This window comes from Colobus angolensis, unplaced genomic scaffold (assembly GCF_000951035.1).
Source record: "Colobus angolensis palliatus isolate OR3802 unplaced genomic scaffold, Cang.pa_1.0 Scaffold144, whole genome shotgun sequence".
In the NCBI taxonomy this organism is placed as follows: domain Eukaryota; kingdom Metazoa; phylum Chordata; class Mammalia; order Primates; family Cercopithecidae; genus Colobus; species Colobus angolensis.
The window spans coordinates 3,918,269-3,937,957 of NW_012114533.1; the positions used below are offsets into that span (position 1 = coordinate 3,918,269).

The 19,689-nt window shown below is 46.1% G+C and overlaps 1 protein-coding gene across 3 annotated transcripts in view; it reads right to left on the minus strand.

Annotated features, from left to right (window-relative positions):
• Positions 1-1,222: 1,222 nt before the first annotated feature.
• CNNM1 (cyclin and CBS domain divalent metal cation transport mediator 1) overlaps positions 1,223-19,689 on the minus strand; it is a 67,961-nt gene continuing 49,494 nt past the window's right edge. For 2 of the 3 annotated variants that reach the window (XM_011935573.1, XM_011935572.1), the window contains 5 exons: positions 18,303-18,466; positions 7,537-7,720; positions 7,239-7,388; positions 5,138-5,239; positions 1,223-4,115 (listed from right to left, as the gene is read on the minus strand). In XM_011935573.1, the coding sequence (XP_011790963.1) occupies positions 4,036-4,115; positions 5,138-5,239; positions 7,239-7,388; positions 7,537-7,720; positions 18,303-18,466 (680 nt within the window). In that variant the 3' untranslated portion in view covers positions 1,223-4,035. The remainder of the gene's footprint in view (positions 4,116-5,137; positions 5,240-7,238; positions 7,389-7,536; positions 7,721-18,302; positions 18,467-19,689) is intronic. The other variant, XM_011935574.1, reaches the window with a different exon arrangement.

A 19,689-nucleotide genomic window follows, 5' to 3' on the forward strand; every position in this document is an offset into this window, starting at 1 on the left:
TTAATTTCTCGTTAGGGAAAATTAAAATTTTCTCTTTAGGGGGCTGCCAAAACCATTAAAGATAAACACATCTTTAAACCTAAGTGACAGTACCAAAGTGCTCAAATGTTTTTAGCACTTGAAAAAAGCCCATCTCAGTGGGAATCTGGCCTTCTTACTTCTATTCTGACAGATATGTTGGTCGGTGTGGCTCCCACTGCATTCACCTGAAAAAGGGTTGTGAGTTTGGGAAGCCAGCAGGACTCCTCAGGCTTCTGACATGCCAGTGAACTTCAGAGGTGGGATTGTTTCACCAATTTTGCCCACTCAAGAGCAGGGCACTCCGACCTCCAGGTTCTGCCAGTTCCCAGATGTGTAACCATGAGCAAGAAGACAGTAACCTCGCAGACAGTAACCGCTCCTCCACAGGGTGGTTGAGAAGGAAATGAGCTAATGGGTACTTGACACAATACTTGGAACATAAAGCCCTTGGCAGAATAGTTGTTTCCATCATTTATTATTACCGTTAGTGAAATGAAGAGCCTCTACTGAGGTTCCTGAGAAGAACCTTAAGAGGTTTTGGCATAGGCCCCTAATCCTCCTGTTTGCTTTGAGAAATTAGGAGTAGGTGTCAGATTTCAGCCTTCCTTCCACACAGGCATTAAATGCCCAAACACACCTTCCCACCTGCCTGGCTATTCCCTCCCTCCAGCATCAGCTTAAAACTGACCAACAGGCCTGGCCCATTCTTGTGTCCCGTTCCCTAGCCTTTGGTTGCAAACTGCCAGACTCATGCCACTTGGACTCCTTTCTGAAGGTTCTGCGGAAGCCAGCTAGTGTGACCAACATTCTGTCTCAGGGGCTTGTCTGGGTTTAGCCCCCAAGACCTTGAATTTGGACCACACCCAGCACAGCACCTCACCCATCACATGGGTTCAGCAAATGCCAGCCCTTCTCACTGTCGTCTTAGTGTTCCTTCCTTGTCTTTATGCACACTGGCTTCTCATTTGGGTTTTAGTTCTCATTTCTGGCATTCACTCCTGAAAAATCTTACCATCTGGCCTCCCAAAGTAGTGTGCCAAGGCTTCCCCGTGACCTCAACACAGCCTCACACCTGGCCCAGAGCGGCATGCTTCTTCATGCAGGTGGGCCACAGGTGAGATCATTACACATGGGCATCACTCAACCTGCATCTCAAATGAAGCCACGTCAGAAGATTCCAGGGGCAAGGAAAACAGCCACATTCCAGGAAAGGCATTTTCATTTTATTTAAAAATTATTTACAATTTATTGAGCCTTCATAAATGCTTTATTTTAAAATCTTTTTTTAAACCATTTTTTTTAACCTGAAGAAAATCTCTGTGGGGTGGGGGTGTATCGGGAGGGGAGTGGTGACAGGCTCCATAGGGATTTGGCAAAGGGATGGGTGTAATGCAACAGCAGTGGCTTGAGTCTGGTGGCCTCAGGGGTGATGAAGACCAGCCAGGCAGGCACCCCCAGGGCCAGTGGTCAGCTGGCAGGAAGCCTGCATGATGGTAGTTCTTGCTCAAAACTCACCATTTATTGGTTTGGGTCTAGGTACCCAACGCTGAGGGCTGACACTTCGCCTATTCCTACCAGGCAAGAGCAGGTGTTGGGACTGGATGGCTGTGAAGTTATCTACGAGAAGTCATGCACTGCTGAGCCTTAGGCCAGGCCAGGCAAGGGGTGTGGTGAAGTCAATAATCATTGCTGGAAAAGGCGTCTCTAGCTCCAAAGTCTTTACTTCCACATGCTGTGGCCCTCCTGTCTGCAACACCTGCTCTGGGTTATTGGGAAGAGGGGACAAAGTTATGTGGGGGTGTTGGTTGTGCAATACTCTAGGGTGTGCCAAGAATTTCTGAGGACTTCCACTTCTTGGTGGGTGCCAGCCTTCCCCATCAATTGATGGACACTTGAGAAGACCACTTATAATTAAAAACCTGTCTCGAACTGCCCAGTTTCCACTTCACTCTGCATTATAGAAACCCTGGGCTGAAAGTTCCACTATTTAAAATAGTAGTTTTTTGTTTTGTTTTGTTTTTTGTTTTTAACTCTTTGTAGGTCTGAGACCTTTGAGAACCTTATGAAAGCTTTAACGCTCTGGAAAAAACATACAAGAATAAATACATTAAATACTAACAGTTTTAGGGGTTTCATAGACCCTCTGAAGTCCAACTATGGACCGCCTGGGGTGATGGACCCCAAGTTAAGAACCCCTGAGTTAACGGTTCCTGTGGGTAAGCATTTTCTTCTGAGATGCAGATAACCCAGAGGAATGATCGGTCTCCCTCCTCCCTGTGAGTGATTGATGGGTGTGGGGAGGTGGGAGTGAGGGTTTTGAAAGAAGGGGAGGGAAGCTGGATGGTATACCATGGGGAAAGGTTTGGGAATGGTTTGGAGATTTAGCAGACAGCACTCAATCAATGAGTTCAATGAGTACCTGACTGAGAGCATCTAAAGGGTAGGAGATAGATTGGAAAGGGAGATACGTATTCTGAAGACAAACTTCACTTACTTCCAAGTTTTCCCTAAGGCTGGCTGTGGTGCTTTTCTTTTCTCTTTCTTTCTTTCTTTCTTGCTTGCTTTTTTTTTTTTTTTTGAGACAGTCTCACTCTGTTGCCCAGGATGAAGTGCAGTGGTGTCATCTCAGCTTACTGCAACCTCTGCCTCCCAGGTTCAAGTGATTCTCCTGCCTCAACCTCCCAAGTAGCTGGGACTACGTGCCCAGTAGAGATGGGGTTTCACCATGTTGGCCAGGCTGGTCTCAAACTCCTGACTTCAAGTGATGTACTTGCCTCGGCCTTCCAAAGTGTTGGGATTACAGGCCTGAGCCACCACGCCCAGCTTTGTGGTTGCATTTGAGAACTGTTTTATTCTTGGAAGCAGGTATGTGCGGTCACTCTGCCATCTGGTGGTTATGCTTGGAATTGCACCTGCCCCAACTTCAGGAGAAAAACCAGAGATCTAGTAAGTTCTTGGAATAAAGTACACTCAGCTGGTCTGCTAGGGTGTAGTAACGGGTGGGAGAGGGACAAATGCATGAAAGAGAAGAATGATTCTCCAACATTCCTGTGTAACTCTCACTGACGTCCCATGAGAGTATGTATCTTTCTTGGCTGACCTGGGCACTCTTTGGCTTGTCATGGCTAAACTTGCTTTCAGCACTTACAGTTTTTCCATGTAAGTTTTGTTTGTTTTTTGCTTTGATTTGCACTTAAGACCTGAAGTTCCATCTCTGGCTCCCAGCGGGGTCTCTCTGCATCCTGTTCCTTCTCTTCCAGGGCAGAATTATTGATCTATTGAAGACTGCTGATTGGGAGCCAAAACAGATGTGTCCCTGGTAAAAACAGTGACTTGAGGTTCCATCTCACATTCTTTCCATTCCAGCTGAGACATATTTCCCCAGGCTTCTGGAACCCTTATCTAAGAGGAAACCAGTCACTAACAGTTTTCTGTGCAATGTCAATCACATGCCAACATGGCTGAGTCCCACTTCTTTAAAGCTCTGGGGGGAATTCTTGGTTCACCCCCTGAACTAATCTTCAGACTTCCTACTGCAGCCTCCCATGTGCCTGTCTGCCAATGGCACCTTGTGAGCCAAGCTATGCATGAAATATATTAGAAAGTTAACATTTTGTTCTGGAGGAAAGAATGGCGAGTTCCAAGATGATAGGTCTCCTGTGGCATCAGGGGATCCCCAAGAATGAAGAAGAACATCAGGGGTCCCAGAGTGGCATTATCAGCTTGCAGTCAGACATCTCTTCTCCAGTCCTAGACTATGCTGTAGAAAAGACCATTTCTAGCATGTTCCATTAGCGGCACCTCCTTCTGTTATGGCCCTGTCAAGGTTGTGAGTCAAACTGGAGGTAATGAGGGAAAATCTGCCAAACTGACAGCTAGGGAGGAAGAGATGGAAGGGAAGGCAGAACGTTCTGTCACCTGTGGGAGGCCTTGGGGGAAGCAGATGATGGGAGGGTGGGTTCTTCCCCAAAGCTCTGGAATTTCACACACCCAATGAATGCTGGCTTCGCCCTGTCATGTGATCAGAGGCGTTAAATTGGAGTTGTCCTCAGAGCTTCTCTCTCCTTCTGGTGACCTCTTCCTTTTTCGGCCACCTGAAAAAAAACAGGTTGCAAGTATCAGCCTGTAACACTGGAGGAACATTCATAATTGCTTGGCAGTCTGAGTTATTTTCAAAACAGAAGCAGAAATGGAGACAAAGCCCTTGACAGCTTGGCTAGAACTAACCTGCATTGTATGCTGGTGCTGATATTGGCATATTTACATCTTGAAAGATTAGGATGTACTTTTCACATAAGATGCCATCTCTGAAAAGTCACAAACCCAGGCTAGTGCCTGGAATTGAGATTTCCTGGAGGGGATTGAGTAAATCCATGTAACCTCTCAGGCCCATGCCTCCCGCGCCCCTTGGGGGCCAGCCCCTCTGACTGCCAGACACCCTCAGAGAGGACCAATCTCATAGGCTTTGATGTCCCATGAATCAGGGTTGATTGCCGTAGCTGGGAGCCATTTCCAGGGACCTGCATTCTCTAGCTCTGAAGCAACCTCCTTTCTGCAGTGGGGCAGGTGGGCATAATTACATAGTTGTCCTCAAGGATGAGAGAGCAATCTGTTCCCAGGTCTGTTTTTAGGAAGGCATATCTTCACCTTGTTCTCTCCACCATTGACTTCCGTGTGTGGAGGAGATTGCTCTCTTTCTATTGAGTCTCCTGGACACTAATTCTTTAAAGAACTAGACAGTAAATATTAGAGGCCTGTGGGCCATATGGTCTCTGTCACAATTACTCATCTCTGACATCGTTGCCATAGATAACAAATGGATCTGTCTGTGATCCAGTAAGTCCTTACTTACAAAAACCAGTAAAGGAGGGAGGTCAGAATTGACCTGTGGGCATGGTGTGCAGTCTCCTGTCCTAGAGGAAAACAACTGAATGGGACAGATCCCAAAACTATCAAGGGTGCAGTGCTGGCCCAATCCCTTTTGCGGATTTCCACAATTGTACTTCATGGCTAAGAGGAGTCCATGGCTCCTCCCCCAGGAGGAAGATGCTAACATGCTTTTCCTATTAACCATCAGCAGGGTGGCTTTCATCTGGGTGAAGAACTAGCTACTCACTCAAGGTTCTCAGCAGCTTCTTGCCCACGTTTTCCTCAAAATCGCTACTGCAGGGGCTGGTCTCTGTATCCAGGTTGATGTTACAACATTCACTATCTGATGCTGAGAAAGGAAAGAAGAGAGAACTCAAGTTGTCTAAACCGACACACTCAGGCATCAAGACAGGGTGATTCTGAGTGACATCCCTCAGTAGGTGAAGTTTAAGACGTGAGCCAAGGCGAGGGTGGTGTAATAAGGCAGGGATGCCCAGGAAAGTGCTGGGTGTCATTAGTTAGCAAGAGGCATTTTAGTGCCACAAAAGGAAGAAAAAGATGGAGAACAGAAGCAGGAATCCAACGATCCATGCAAAGTCAGAAATCATTCCCTCTCCTCAAACACTGTTTGGCAAGAGAGAGGGGTTAGAGAACAATGTGTTCTCCACCCAGTCTATTTGCCAGACTAAAAGCACACGTGAGGACAGGTGGAGGTCTCCTTGGTCTATTTGCACAAACCCTGGAAAGCCACAGGGTTCAACAACAATGTCCCTGTCTTCTCCCACAGGACTCAATGGGAATTCAAAGAGTTACAGAACCTGAGAGCCCAGAAGGGGGCCAAGCCTTACCACCAATGCAAATAAAAAACTAAACAGAAGGCAGAGTGGTGTGCTGGAAACTGCACTGCACTAAAGCCATGAGGCTGAGCCTGCTTCTGATGCAGTTTTTGGACTTGAGCAAGTTGTTTCCCCTCTCTAGGCCTCCAGGGTCCTCATGTGTCGCAGGACGAGGGTGGACTAGATGATCTCCAAGACTACTCCATCACCTTCGTTCTTACTCCTTTGTTACGTTTTCTTGCTGTGTGCTTTAGCTACTAGATTTGGTGTTGAGGGCAGAAAAAGAACATCAGTTCTAAATTCAGGTCCTGGAACAGTGACCATGTATGTCCCAGATTTTCTGGGTCAGTCACAAGTTCAAGCATATTGTCTTGTTGACTTTAATTTTTTTTTTTTTTTTTTTTTTTTTGAGACGGAGTCTCGCTCTGTCGCCCAGGCTGGAGTGCAGTGGCGCCATCTCGGCTCACTGCAACCTCCGCCTCCCAGGTTCAAGCGATTCTCCTGCCTCAGCCTCCTGAGTAGTTGGGATTACAGGCACCCACCACCATGCCCAGCTAATTTTTGTGTTTTAAGTAGAGACGGGGTTTCACCATGTTGGTCAGCCTGGTCTCAAACTCCTGACCTTAGGTGATCCGCCTGCCTGGGCCTCCCAAAGTGTGGGATTACAGGCACAAGCCACCATGCCAGGCCATCTTTAAAAATCTTTGAGCACTTTTTCAGGTTGTTGCTCTGGACTTGAGGAGTCTTATACCATGGATTGGAGTAGGTCTGACAGGTCGGGCAGGAGAACTACTGGCTTGGGTGCAGGCCTAGGGGGCTACTGAAAGCCTGGGGAAGTACATCTCAGTGAGGCAAACACAGAAGCTTCTCAGGACTGCTGGGACCCTGGGCGCTCAGAGCAACACCACTGTCAAGGCAGCAGTGTTCAGCGTCTCAGAGGTGATATGATCTGAGACCTCAGGAAAAGTCTATAGACTACACCTTTGGTCAAAGCCACAGCTAGTTAGAATGTTTCCTAATCAGTTTCCTAATCTGTGAGGTAGGCCTAATAATAGCTACGTAACATTTATAAAGCATGGTACTGAACACTGTGATATGCCTTTTATGTACACTATCTCATTTATACTCAAAACTACTTTATAAGATAGCTGTCATAATTTATACCTATTAACATAAGGATACTTATCTATTCCGATAAAAAAAACTGAGTCTTAGGTTTAATAACTCGCCTAAAATTGCATAACTCCTAAATGAAGGAGCCAGGGTCTGAATCCAGGCATAAACCCAACTCCTAATACTGCCCTACGCAGTTTTCCTGGGTGAATGAATCAGGGCCTGATGCATGGTAGGTGCTCAGTAAATGTTTCCTTTCCCTGGCTGTGTGAGGAGGTTGGAGGTTTAACGCAGGGGCTGTGGTCCCAGGGCTCCCCACAGCCAGCTTTCCCTGGGCCATCCCAGTACCCAAAGGCGATGATCCCCCTTGTTCCGCTAGGCCCAGTCGGCCTCCCTGACCTGCTCTCGTGGGAACGGCTGCAGGAGACAGCGTGAGCTGCTGTGTGCTGTGCTCCTCGAAGTCGGTCATTTCTTCCTGGGTGAAGGCCAGCTCCTCCATCCTCAGGTACACTACCTCACCGGGGCTTCTCAGCCCATCTGAGCGGCTGCCTGGGGAGGACAGCGAGTGCATCACCTCTCTGCTTTGGAGAAGACCCAGGGCTCAGGTGGTGTGAACCCTGGGCAGGGCTAGAAGAGGAAGGCAGGGTCGTCCTCACCCCACACCAGCCCGGCCTGCCCGTGTGCCCAGCTGACTTACACGGCAGGCTGTTCCTGTTGTTCAGGAGCGTGATGGCGGGGTCATCCTTAGGGGTCTGGGGTGTGCCCCGGGTTGTGGGGGCCTTGGTGGAGTCCCCGTCTGTGAAGGCCTCCATGTCAGGGGACTGAGGTGAGCTGTCCATGTGGCAGGCAGTGAGTGCGTTCTGATACTGCTGCCGTGTGATCTGGAAGGAAGAGGGCAGGAGCTTAGGAGCAGCTAGGCAGAGCCCTCCTGGATGCAGCCAGCCTTCCCAGGCTCAGGGCCAGCCTCGCTGGGGTGCTTGGAACCCTTGGCCTCTGAGGCCTGAGATCCACCAACGGGGGCCTTACGCTGTAGCAGTCCAGCAGGGACAGTGAGGGGCCCTTTGCTGCTCTGCCACCAGCTCCCACTGTTCATTTTTATTGGCACCTGGAAGAACCAAACCTTCTGAGATGCTGGAGAGGATGGAGGGCGTCTTCAGAGAGCAGGGTGGTTGTCCATGGAGAAGTTTAAAACACACATTTATACTATTGCCAAAGGCCCAAAGGGTCAGTCGGGGGTGACTTGGTGAGAATAAGGTAGGACTCCAGCAGCGAAGCTCTCATGCCCTAGGTCTCAGTGTTGGGAAGCTGGAGGCTAAGGCCTGAGAGAACACAGGCATTTCTGATTTGGGCTAAGCCCATCCCTGGATGTAGGGTGATGCTCCTATGTTGGCAGGGACCACAGCAGGGAGGTCTCCCAGCTGTCTCCTCAAATCACAGGAGTCAGACTTGTGATTTTCCTGATGTGTCAAATGTTACCCACAAGTGAAGGCATCTGGAGGGTCAGGCTGCAGCCAGACTAGACAGGGGTCTCCACGATTCCAGGCAGGAAAAATACAGATCAAATGTCTCTTCTAAAAGGCAGCAGGGTGTCTCGGTCACCCCTGTTCTCTGGGTATACAACACAGACTGGCACTGTGAATCCTTGCTAGCAGTGAAAACAGACTAGGTTGTGTGCCACCCTGTACAGGGATGTGAAGCCGCTCGTCAGTGGCTGGCACTGGGGGAAGAATGGAAATAGTATGTGGCATAGTATCCTTCCCAATCATACCATCTCCTAAAGCGTTTTCATCCCCCCTTCACTGCATTAGCGCTAGAGAACAAACAAATTCTGCTCATTTTGCCTTCTCTTTCCTTTGGGGCAGAATTGGTATCACATGTTGAAACAGAAAAGATTTCTGCTGGCAGTAGGAGAGGGGATGGTTAAGGCTTATACACTGTGACTGAGAGTAGGCTTGAAGTTGGCTTTGTGTCTGGTAAGGTCTCAACAGTGGCTCCTAGTCAACTACTCACAAGACCCATTATTTTACTGGACACGATCAATCCTTTCTTTAACAAACTTCAGGATATTTTGCAAGAGAACCAAGCAAATTCTAAGCACAACTAATCTAATCACAAAACACCAGTTAAGAATGCGTGCCTTTTTGCAGAGCATATGGGACACACACATACAGAGATTCCAGGCTTCTAATCATACTCCTGCCCATTTGGGTGGGCAAATAGAGTTTTCTATTGGTGGTTTAAATCAGTGATTCTCAAACCTCAGCATCAGAATTATCTGAAGGACTTGTTAAAACAAGATTGTTGGGTTTAACTCTGAGTTTCTCATTTGCTAGGTCTGGGGTGGAGACTGAGAATTTGCATTTTTAGCAAGTTCCTGTGTTCCTGGTGCTGCTAGTCTGGAGATCACACTTTGAGACCTGCTGACTTAAGACCTAGTTAAAATCAGATACAGGTACTACTCAGGTTTTGGTTTTTTTCTTCTGAAGGATTTTAAAGGACAAAGCAGCAAAGTGTTAACAACTGGCTTTGATATTTTTTAGGTCAAAATGGTATGTTCTTTGTTCTATGGCGTGGAACCACAGGTCTCCACTTAGCATTTATCCAAAGTCTTCAGTCGATTCAATGTGCTTGTTGAGAACACCTGACTTTTGCCACTCTCTCTGTTGGGAAGTGAGAAGTCAGGTTCCAAAATTTCCCCCAAAGATGAGGAAATTTGGCTCTAACACCAAAGGACGGGAAAATTCCCTAAATGACACTTGGTAAGCCCGGTAAAGCAGCTGATCTTACTCTATTTGGGTTCTTTAGTTATTTAGATTTGGCTTCTACTTTAGTCAAAGGACAAATGTCCCTTCACCTAAGAAATATGGCAGGAAACATACTGCCAAGAACTAAAGTTGAAGTCCCAATTTTGCCACTTTCAAGCTGGGAGACCTTGGCCAAATATATATACATTTTTAATCAGCCAATGGGCAAATGAATACACTGGCCACATTGTTAACCTCTCTGATTTTATAAAAGAGGCCCAAAGATAATGAGATAACATGAGTGAATCTATTATACAAAACTGTTAGGAATGGTTGTTTAAAACATGCCCACATGCATGTCTCACCATTTGACTTTATAATGGGCATACATTTCAAAGACAACTGTCAAGCTTACCATCTCATCATGTCTAAATTGCCCATGGCACACAGGGTGGAGGTGGGGCAAGGAGCAGTGTCCCCTCTGCCCCCAGAGTCAGTGTGACTGGAGACGCTGTGAAAGCAAGACTAGGTCTTGGAAAAATGAATCCTTAATCAAGAAAATAAAGCAAAAGGGAAAGTAGGGGAAGGAAGGCAATTCCAAGTATGGACAGTGGAGAAGGTGGACAGAAGGAAAGGGACAGTGGGTGAAGAAAGGAGAGGAGAAAGAGAGAAGGAAGGGGCTGTTTCAGTAGGCTTTGAAATGGATTTGCTGGCTCAGGGCTCCTCTGAGTTGGTAGACTGGCTGCATCCCCCAAGCTGGAAGTCTCTTGGGAATGACTATTGTTGCAAAATGCTCTATATTATTCAACGAATTTATTTTTGGAAAAGTTCTGCCCAGATTTTATCTTCAGTGAGTTGTACCAGTCTTTTTTTTAAATTTTTTTTTGAGATGGAGTCTCGCTCTGTCTTGCCCAGGCTGGAGTGCAGTGGTGCAACTTCTGCCTCCCAGATTCAAGCAATTCTCCTGTTTCAGCCTCCTAAGTAGATGGGACTATAGGTGCACGCCACAGCGCCCAGCTTATTTTTTTGTATTTTTAGTAGATACGGGGTTTCACCATATTGGTCAGGCTGATTTTGAACTCCCGACCTCAGGTGACATCACCCTCCTTGGCCTCCCAAAGTGCTGGGATTACAGGTGTGAGCCACCGCGTTTTTAAGAAACAATAATAATCCCCTCTTGTTACCCGGAATCAAGGACCCAGGAACTCTAACCCTCTCTTTAAGCATCGTCAGGAAGGAAAGGATGGGAAGAAAGTAGTTTTGGTAACAATACTGAGTGAATGGGACACAATTCCTTGTAAGGTACTGAGTTCCTCATCATTGGAGGCATTCACACAGATGTTAAACCACCACTTGTCAGTGATGCTAAAGAGAAGATTCAGACAGCCACAGCCAGGGTCTGCCATTAGTGGGAAGAAGCACAGCAGTGTATGGCAGTAAGAGTGGGGAGGGGCAGGGGCTGGAGAGGGTCTGCACTGTTGGTGGGTGTTTATATAAAAGGAAAGGTACCACCCAATGGCTAAATCATCTGTGTGACTCATGGCCTTAACAGCCTTGCTTTCACACAGCTCCGTTTTTTAAAAAAGTTTTTAAAAATCATGAACTCCTGCCATGTCAATGTGTTGCCTTAAAAGAAATAGTTGACAAAGTGCCAATGTATCCCGGGAAGCAACTCTGCTCTGCTTCTTCCAGAGGCATTTCTAGGTTCGGGTATCACTTCTTGTCAGTTCCTTCCCCTTGTTCAACAACTTACGATAACTTCTTTTAATCTAGCATAATACTGCAGAAGAGAAATATAACGTGAGTCCCACGGGTAATTCAAAGTTTTCTAGTGGTCACATTTTATAAAGTAAAAACAGGTAAAGTTAATTTTAATAACATATTTCATTTAGCCCAATATATCCAAAATAATTTCCCATCATCATGTGATTAGTATAAAGTGATCAGTGAGGAATTTTACATTCTTTTTTGTACTGGTCTTGAAATACAATGTGTATTTTGCATTTATAGCACATCAGTTTGAAAGAGTCACACTTCATGCGTTCAGCAGCCACATGTACTAAATGGCTGTATTTATACATGGCTACTGGCTACTGTACTAGATGCTGAAGGTTTAGTGGACCGCCTAAACGGCTGTGCCCAGTTTCCATGACCTGGCCTCGCAGGGCCAGCAGCACTCCCACTACTCACCAGGACAGAACCACTGGTCCCGCCCAGCTTCTCTCTCTACCCAGTCCCTTGAATGCACCATGTCTACTTGCCTTCCATACGTGTTTAAGGGTGTCCCTTTGCATGGCATTGCCTTAACTCTCCTCTTGTTCTTTCCAAATTCCTAAAGTACATTCTCCAGCCAATTAGTGCTTAAAAAATTCCAGATAGTGGCTCTCGCCTGTAATCCCAGCACTTTGGGAGGCCGAGGCGGGTAGATCACGAGGTCAGGAGTTCGAGATCAGCCTGACCAACATGGTGAAACCCTGTCTCTACTAAAAATACAAAAATTAGCCAGGCATGGTGGCGCATGCCTGTAATCCTTACTACTCAGGAGGCTGAGGCAGGAGAATCACTTGAAATCAGAAGGCAGAGGTTGCAGTGAGCCAAGATTGTGCCACTGCACTCCAGCCTGGGGGACAAAGAGAGACTCCATCAAAAAAAAAAAAAAAAAATTCCACATAATTTTGTAATGAATTAGATAGTACCCACATTGGTCACTATTATTTAACTTACCTTAAGCTTCCTCTCTCTAACTAGGTCTTAATCTACTTATAAGGCAGAGGATATATTTTTATTAGATTTATATTTCTGTAGTATAGCTCATGGCACCCAGAACTATTGTTAATGCTTAACAAATACTTATTGATTAGCTGATTGAGGGAATCAAGCCACTTTTCAACAGACTCCATGTTTTTGTTTCCTCTTCATTGCAGTAGATATAACCATTTATTAGCAACAGCTTTAGTTCAAATTGTCTTCTCTTATAGAGTGGCCAGTTTAGAATCCAAGCATCCACTAAGCTACAAAGGAAGCGGAGGTCTGTTTATTCTGAAACTAGCAAAAAGCAAGGGTGCCTTTCTGGACATTTTGACTTAGCAGCCAAGGTGTCCAGAAGTTAACTTTTAGGCTAATGTGATGTCTCCTGTCATTTTATTTTAGAGACAGGGTCTCGCTCTCTTGCGCAGGCTGGAGTGCAGTGGCATGATCACAGCTCACTGTAACCTTAAACTCCTGGGTTTAAGCAATCTTCCTGCCTCAGCCTCCCGAGTGGCTGGGACTACAAGTGCACGCCACCATGCCTGGCTAATTTAAAAATTTATTTTTGTCGAGATGGGGTCTTACTTTATTGCCCAGGCTGGTCTCACACTCCTGGCCTCAAGTGATTCTCCTGTCTCAGCCTCCCAAAGTGGTGGGATTACAGGTGTGAGCCACTGCACCTGGCCTCCTGTCATGGTATGATGTTCTGTTTTCACTTTCAAGTGGTTTATTCCTCCCTGAAGACACAATGCTGCAATCTAGGGATTTGGCCACCAGATGGTGATGAGGAATCTTGGTCAAGGTTATGCAGTCCAGACTGTAAGACATCTGCCAAGTATTCTTAGCTTAATGATGACATAGAGCACATTTCAAAAAACCTTCATAAGAATTCTTTGGTACCTTCATAACTTATTAACTACGATTAATCATGGCTTTGTTTAACACCTTTCCCAGATAACTATTAGATGCACCTTTCTATCTTATTTTGTAACTTATCTTGAAGTTCAAGTACTCCTGGACTTAACCTTTCTATCTTATTTTAATGTAACTTATCTTGAAGTTCAAGTACTCCTGGACTTAATTCTGGACCTTCAGTCTGTTGGATATAAAAAGCCCTTGCAAAACCTTCCAGCAGCCAACCACAGGGGCTTCAACCTGTGAAACTACTTATATTGCAGTCTTCTCTTTAGCTTCCCCCCAAACCCTCATGTTAAAAAACACAGTAACAACAAAAGGAAACGGGGGAGAGACAGGTGAGGGAGGTAGATAAATGAGCAGCCTAAATAACGTCCCTAACACAATCTAATCAATCAGGAGGAGGTAATTTTCAATGTTAACCTAAGGCAGAATTTTATATTAAAGAAAAGAGAAAATCAAAACAAAAAAGACACGTGTTAAAACAAGAGTTTGAACTCACAGAATTCCTTTTTGGAGAACTACCCATTTTAATCAAAGTTTTTTTTTTTTGAGACGGAGTTTCACTCTTGTTGCCCAGGTTGGAGTGCAATGGCGCCGATCTTGGCTCACCGCAACCTCTGCCTCCTGGGTTCAAGCAATTATCCTGCCTCAGCCTCCCGAGTGGCTGGGATTACAGGTGCCTGCCACCATGCCTGGGTAATTTTTATATTTTTAGTAGAGATGGGGTTTCGCCATGTTGACCAGGCTGGTCTTGAACTCCCGACCTCAAGTGATCTCACTGCCTCAGCCTCCCAAAGTGCTGGAATTACAGGTGTGAGCCACTATGCCTGGCCTAAAGAGGTTTTTGAATAACACTTTTTTTTGAAGACAGAATCTCATTCTTGTCACTCAGGTGGAGTGCAATGGCGTCACCTCGGCTCACTACAACCTTCATGTCCTGGGTTGAAGCGATTCTCCTGCCTCAGCCTCCCGAACAGCTGAGATTACAGGTGACCACCACTACACCTGGCTATTTTTTCTTGTATTTTTAGTAGAGACAGGGTTTCACCATGTTGGCCAGGCTGGTCTGAAACTCCTAACCTCAGGTGATCTGCATACCTCAGCTTCCCAAAGTGCTGGGATTACAGGTGTGAGCCACTACGCCCAGTTGAATAACACTTAATTGGTTTCCACTTTCCTCTCAACTTCTCTACTTTTGAAATTTAGTCTTCTTAACTTCAAAATATCCAGATGGAAAGAAAGATCAAGTTCTGTGCTGCTCAGCTGCACTGATCACAGCAAAGTCTTCTGTTTGGACAAAAAGGACAGACACACCCGAGAACTGACCGGGGATTTGGCATTCTCAACACTGCCGCTATCTCACATTAGGAAACAGACTTTTCTGTTCCTTGTGATTTGCAGAATGTTCCTTCCCTTATGTTCTAGGGTTGGAGATATGAGATCATTGGCAAGTTTTGTTTTTGTTTTTGTTTTTGAGACAGAGTCTCCCTCTGTCGCCCAGGCTGGAGTGCAGTGGCATGATCTTGGCTCACTGCCACCTCTGCCTCCCAGGTTCAAGTGATTCTCCTGCCTCCACCTCCCGAGTAGCTGGGATTACAGACGCCCGCCACCACGCCTGGCTAAGTTTTGTATTTTTAGTAGAGATGGGGTTTTGCCATGTTGGCCAGGCTGGTCATGAACTCCTGACATCTGGTGATCCACCCACCTCGGCCTCCCAAAGTGCTGGGATTACAGGCGTGAGCCACCATGGCCAGCCCATAGGCAAATTTTAAGAAAATCCTTACAAACTTAATGCTAGGTAATCATCTTACCACATTCCTCTGAGGAGTTGCCAAATCCATCTCCTGAAAGTACTGTCCAATCTGTAAAGCCTAATGATGTTTTGCCCATTGAACATGACTCTTCAAAATCTCCTTCACTTTTCTACTCTAAGCAGCAAACCAAATCTTCATACTGATTTTCTCAGCTTCTGATATGAACGGTTATGGACTGAATGTTTGTGTCCCCTCAATATTCATATGTTGAAACTCTAACCCCAATGTGGTGGTATTAGCAGGTGGGGCCTTTGGGAGGTGATTAGGATATAAGGGTGAATTCCTCATGAATGAGATTAGTGCCTTTATAAGAAGAGAGCTTGTCAGCACTTTGGGAGGCCGAGGCGGGAATATCACTTGAGGGTAAGAGTTTAAGACCAGCCTGGTCAACATGGTGAGACCCTGTCTCAATTTAAAAAAAAAAAAAGAAAAAAAAGGAGAGAGTTTACTTCCTTTCTTTGATCTCCACCATGAGAGAACACAATGAGAGGTAATCTGAAAACTAGGTAGTGAGCCTTCATCAGATGCTGATTCTGTGGGCACTTTGGACTTCGCAGCCTCCAGAATGGTGAGAAATAAATATCTGTTCAAGCCACACAGTTCATGGTCATTTGTTACAGTGGCCAAAACTGACTAATGTAAATGAAAAGAGAAGCAAACATAAAAATTCTGGCTGAGTGCCATGGCTCATGCCTATAATCACATCGCTTTGGGAGGCTGAGGTGGGAGGATTGCTGGAGGCCAAGATTTTGGAGTGAGAGCCCTGTCTCTACAAAATAAATAAATAAATAAATAAATGAAATAAAATAAAATAAAATAAAAATCCCACCACACTTAAAATAGAATCCAAATTCCTTACTATGGCGTAAAGATCCCAGGTGTCCACCTCTGATGCTACATTCTCATGGAGCCTCTGCCTTTGCACACCATGGGCTGGCACTCAGACCTTTAAACTACCAAGCTCCTTCCAGCCTCTGTTGTTTCTATCTTGAACATTCTCCCCCTCCCCTTTCAAGTCTCAGCAAAATTGTCCTTCCTCAGCCTATTTGATAACCATTTCAAGAGCAGTCTCCTTGCCTTCTCTGCCCAATCACTGATCCCAATGACCTCTTTATTCCCTTCACAGCCCTTATTACTACCTGAAATTACCTAGGTTATGCACGTGGTTGTCGTCTTTCTCCCCCGTTAGCCTGTAAGCTCCCGAAAGGCAGCAGCTTGCTGTCTTCACCACAGTACCTCAACAGTGCCAAGAACACAGCAGGCCTCCATTAAATATTTGTTGAATCACATACTCATATTATGACTTTCCATTTCTTTCCTCACAGATCACATGTCCAACACGACAACCAACCAGACTTAACATATTAGAGTTCTTCTTTTCCCACTTTTTTCCCTACCTCCCCTTCTGGGGAAGGTCTGCATTAGCAATGAGAAAGCTTCAGGGCTGGAAGCTACGAGGAGCAGAATCATGGGCTATGGTTTTCTAAGGTTTAACCTCCTTGTCACATTAGACTTAAGTGTCCACAGTCATATGCACCCATGAGCATTGCCCGGTCAGCTCGTAAAGGCACTTCCCTGGGTTCCTTTAGCTCCGATGTCCTATCACTCACTCTAAAGCCCACTGACTTTAGGGCTTGGATTCTGGAGGCGGAAAGACCCAACTTTGAAGCTTGGCTGTGCCATTTACTAGCCATGTGACCTTATACTCCTCAAACCTCAACTCTTCATCTAGAAAATAGGAATGACAGCAACACCTACCTCATAGGGTGGCTATGAGATTAAATGGATAATTCAGGCAAAGGACTCAGTAAAGTGCCTTGCACAGTTTACTGCAAAAAATAGTTATTGTCTCACCCCATCCCCCAGGTTCTATCCCTCCCTCGAAATATTCCATGGTTACTTTTCAAAGTTACATTTATAGGCTGATATCAGTTTTAACTCAGGGCTATCCACAAAGTCCTGAAACACAGAAAACCAGCCAGCACACACCCCTCTCCAAATAATCAAGGTATGTATTCTGGAAAGAAGGACCTTCTTCCACCCTAGTGATTTCAGTGCACCTCTCATGACCCAGCCTGCAACTGGTACAACAGCTACCAAGTGAACTCACTGGGTGTTTTGTTGGCCTGGGATAAATGGGGCTCTAGCTAGATCTAGGCCAAAGTTTGTAATGGTTTGCAGAATACTAGGAAACAAAACAGGCCAGGTGCGGTGGCTCACGCCTGTAATCCCAGCACTTTGGGAGGCCGAGGCGGGTGGATCATGAAGTCAAGAGATCGAGACCAACCTGACCAACATGGTGAAACCCTGTCTCTACTAAAAATACAAAAATTATCTGGGCATGGTGGTGGGCGCCTGTAGTCCCAGCTACTTGGGAGGCTGAGGCAGGAGAATCGCTTAAACCACAGAGGGGGAGGTTGCAGTGAGCTGAGATCATGTCACTGCACTCCAGCCTGGGCGACAGAGCAAGATTCTGTCAAAACAAAACAAAACAAAACAAAAAAACCCAAACCAAAACAACAACAACAAAAAACACCTATGGAAACAAGAGAAAAGGGGAAAATGTTAAAGGCTCCTGTGTGATGCCAATCCCAGTGAGGAGTATGAAGAAACAGCTCCCCTCCTCTTTAATTATGAGGCCATGAGCCTTGCTACCTCTCTCCTGGGCAATTGCACATGGTTTTCTTCAAATAGCTTAGTAATTTTCAAGCGGTCCTACTAGTGACTACAAAAGATATTCAGTTAACACACAGGTCAAGTTGTGTTTTAGACTTTAAGGTATAAAAATATATTATCATATGTAAAAGTATAGCATGGTTTCTTCTTTTTAACCAACAGACAGGTAGATGTATAGCATGGTTTCTTCTATACATCACTTGGTTTATTAATCACCTGCAAACTTATCTTAGAAAAATCTTATCTTAGAAAAACCAATGAATAAAATCAAACTGATGCCAATGGTAGGGGATCCAAAGGAAATGATTCTGGCAGCAACTTGTGTCAGACAAGCTAACCTATTGCTTTGTGCCTCATTTTCCCACATGGTAAAAGGGGGCCAGGAGATGTCAAAAGAGTGACAAATAATGAACAGTCCTAAAGCTGACTCAAAACAGCCTTTATACAGCCAGTAGCAGTTACCACCCAGCAGTGTATTGGAACACAGGGGGAGTCTTCTTGCCCCGGTCACCCAGCCAATGCTGCCCACTGGGAAGGAGAGGATAACCTTCTGGGAGAGTTACCTTCACAAACTGCACATCGCTGAGGATGTGGACTGAGTAGTCGGGCGTGTAGAGGTTGTTGTTGCTGCTGTACAACTGGGTGTTGCTGCCCCCAAAGTCACTGCGCTCTCGGTTTGGAGACTCAGAGCGATTCAACCCACTGCAGCGAGAAGGGGACCGGTTTACTGCAGATGGTGAGAGATGGAGAAAAGACAAGGAGGGATGGGTGGGGAGGAAGAAGTGGAAGGGAGGGAGGGAGACAGGGAAGGAGGGGGAGACAGATGTTGTTTACTGAGGTCCCATACAACTTTCAGGCAATGGTAACACTGGGTGGTGGTGACAGGGCTCACCCATCCCATCAGAGCCTGGGAAGTTGCTGAGCTGCTTTGTTGATGTTTATTCCTTTGAGGAACAAATACCTAAGACAAACACATGGCTCCCTTCCACTTGGGCTGCTCCCCACAACCTCTCCCAGTGAGGAGCTGGAGCATCTGTTTCCCCCAGACAGGGGCGGGTGGTTCACATCTTCCTTGGTTCTTGTCTTCAGATTAGGTGCACATGGACCCTGCACGAGATGATGTCGGCACTGTAAGCGTGGCTTGCTACCCTAGACCATGAGCCCCTCTACCATGGTGAGGTATTTTACATCAACTCCAATCACAAAACTTATTTTAGAAAGGCCTAGGCCTTGGGTTTGTCCTCAAAACCATCTGTTACAGCACAGGCAACCAATCCTCATGTGGCCTTACATTATAGTGGGAAGAACTCAGGCCTGCTCCCACGTTGGCAGGGCCTGGGACAAACGGAAGCCCACAAACCACAAGGATAAATATTTTTAAGTTAGAAGTTACATTAATAAATGGTAAAAATAGGCTTATCCTCTTCCTTGACAATGTTCATAGCAACCATGCCAGAAAACAGAGCTGTGGGTGGATAGCCAGCCCTGCCCCCAGGGCTTCTGGACCCCTGGTCCCCTAGGACTGTTTGGGTGGGGATTCCAGGATTCTGGATGTCTGAAATGTGGTTTAGAAGGGAGGACACAGGCTTTGGCTCAGCACATCCCTTTGGCCCTGAGAACTCCTTGCCCCATATAGATGGGCTGGACTGAGAAGGGCCAAGGTGTGGGTCTAGGGCTGGGCTCCCCCTTGCATAGGCCTGAGGGGGGCACTGGGATAATCTGCATGTCTTCTGTCAAAGATCTCCTGAATGCTTTAGCCAGGTTCTTTTCACATTTTTAAGAAACACTTCTTGGAAAAGTTCGATTAAGACCATGTCACTTGGTTTTATGTGAGCTGCCCCCTCCAGGAACACAGAAAAGAGGATACCAAAGGTGACTCCAACATCATCTCAACCATGGAACCACCCCAAGTGGTAGACTGCAAAGCTCCCCCAGTCCTTCTGCTTCTTC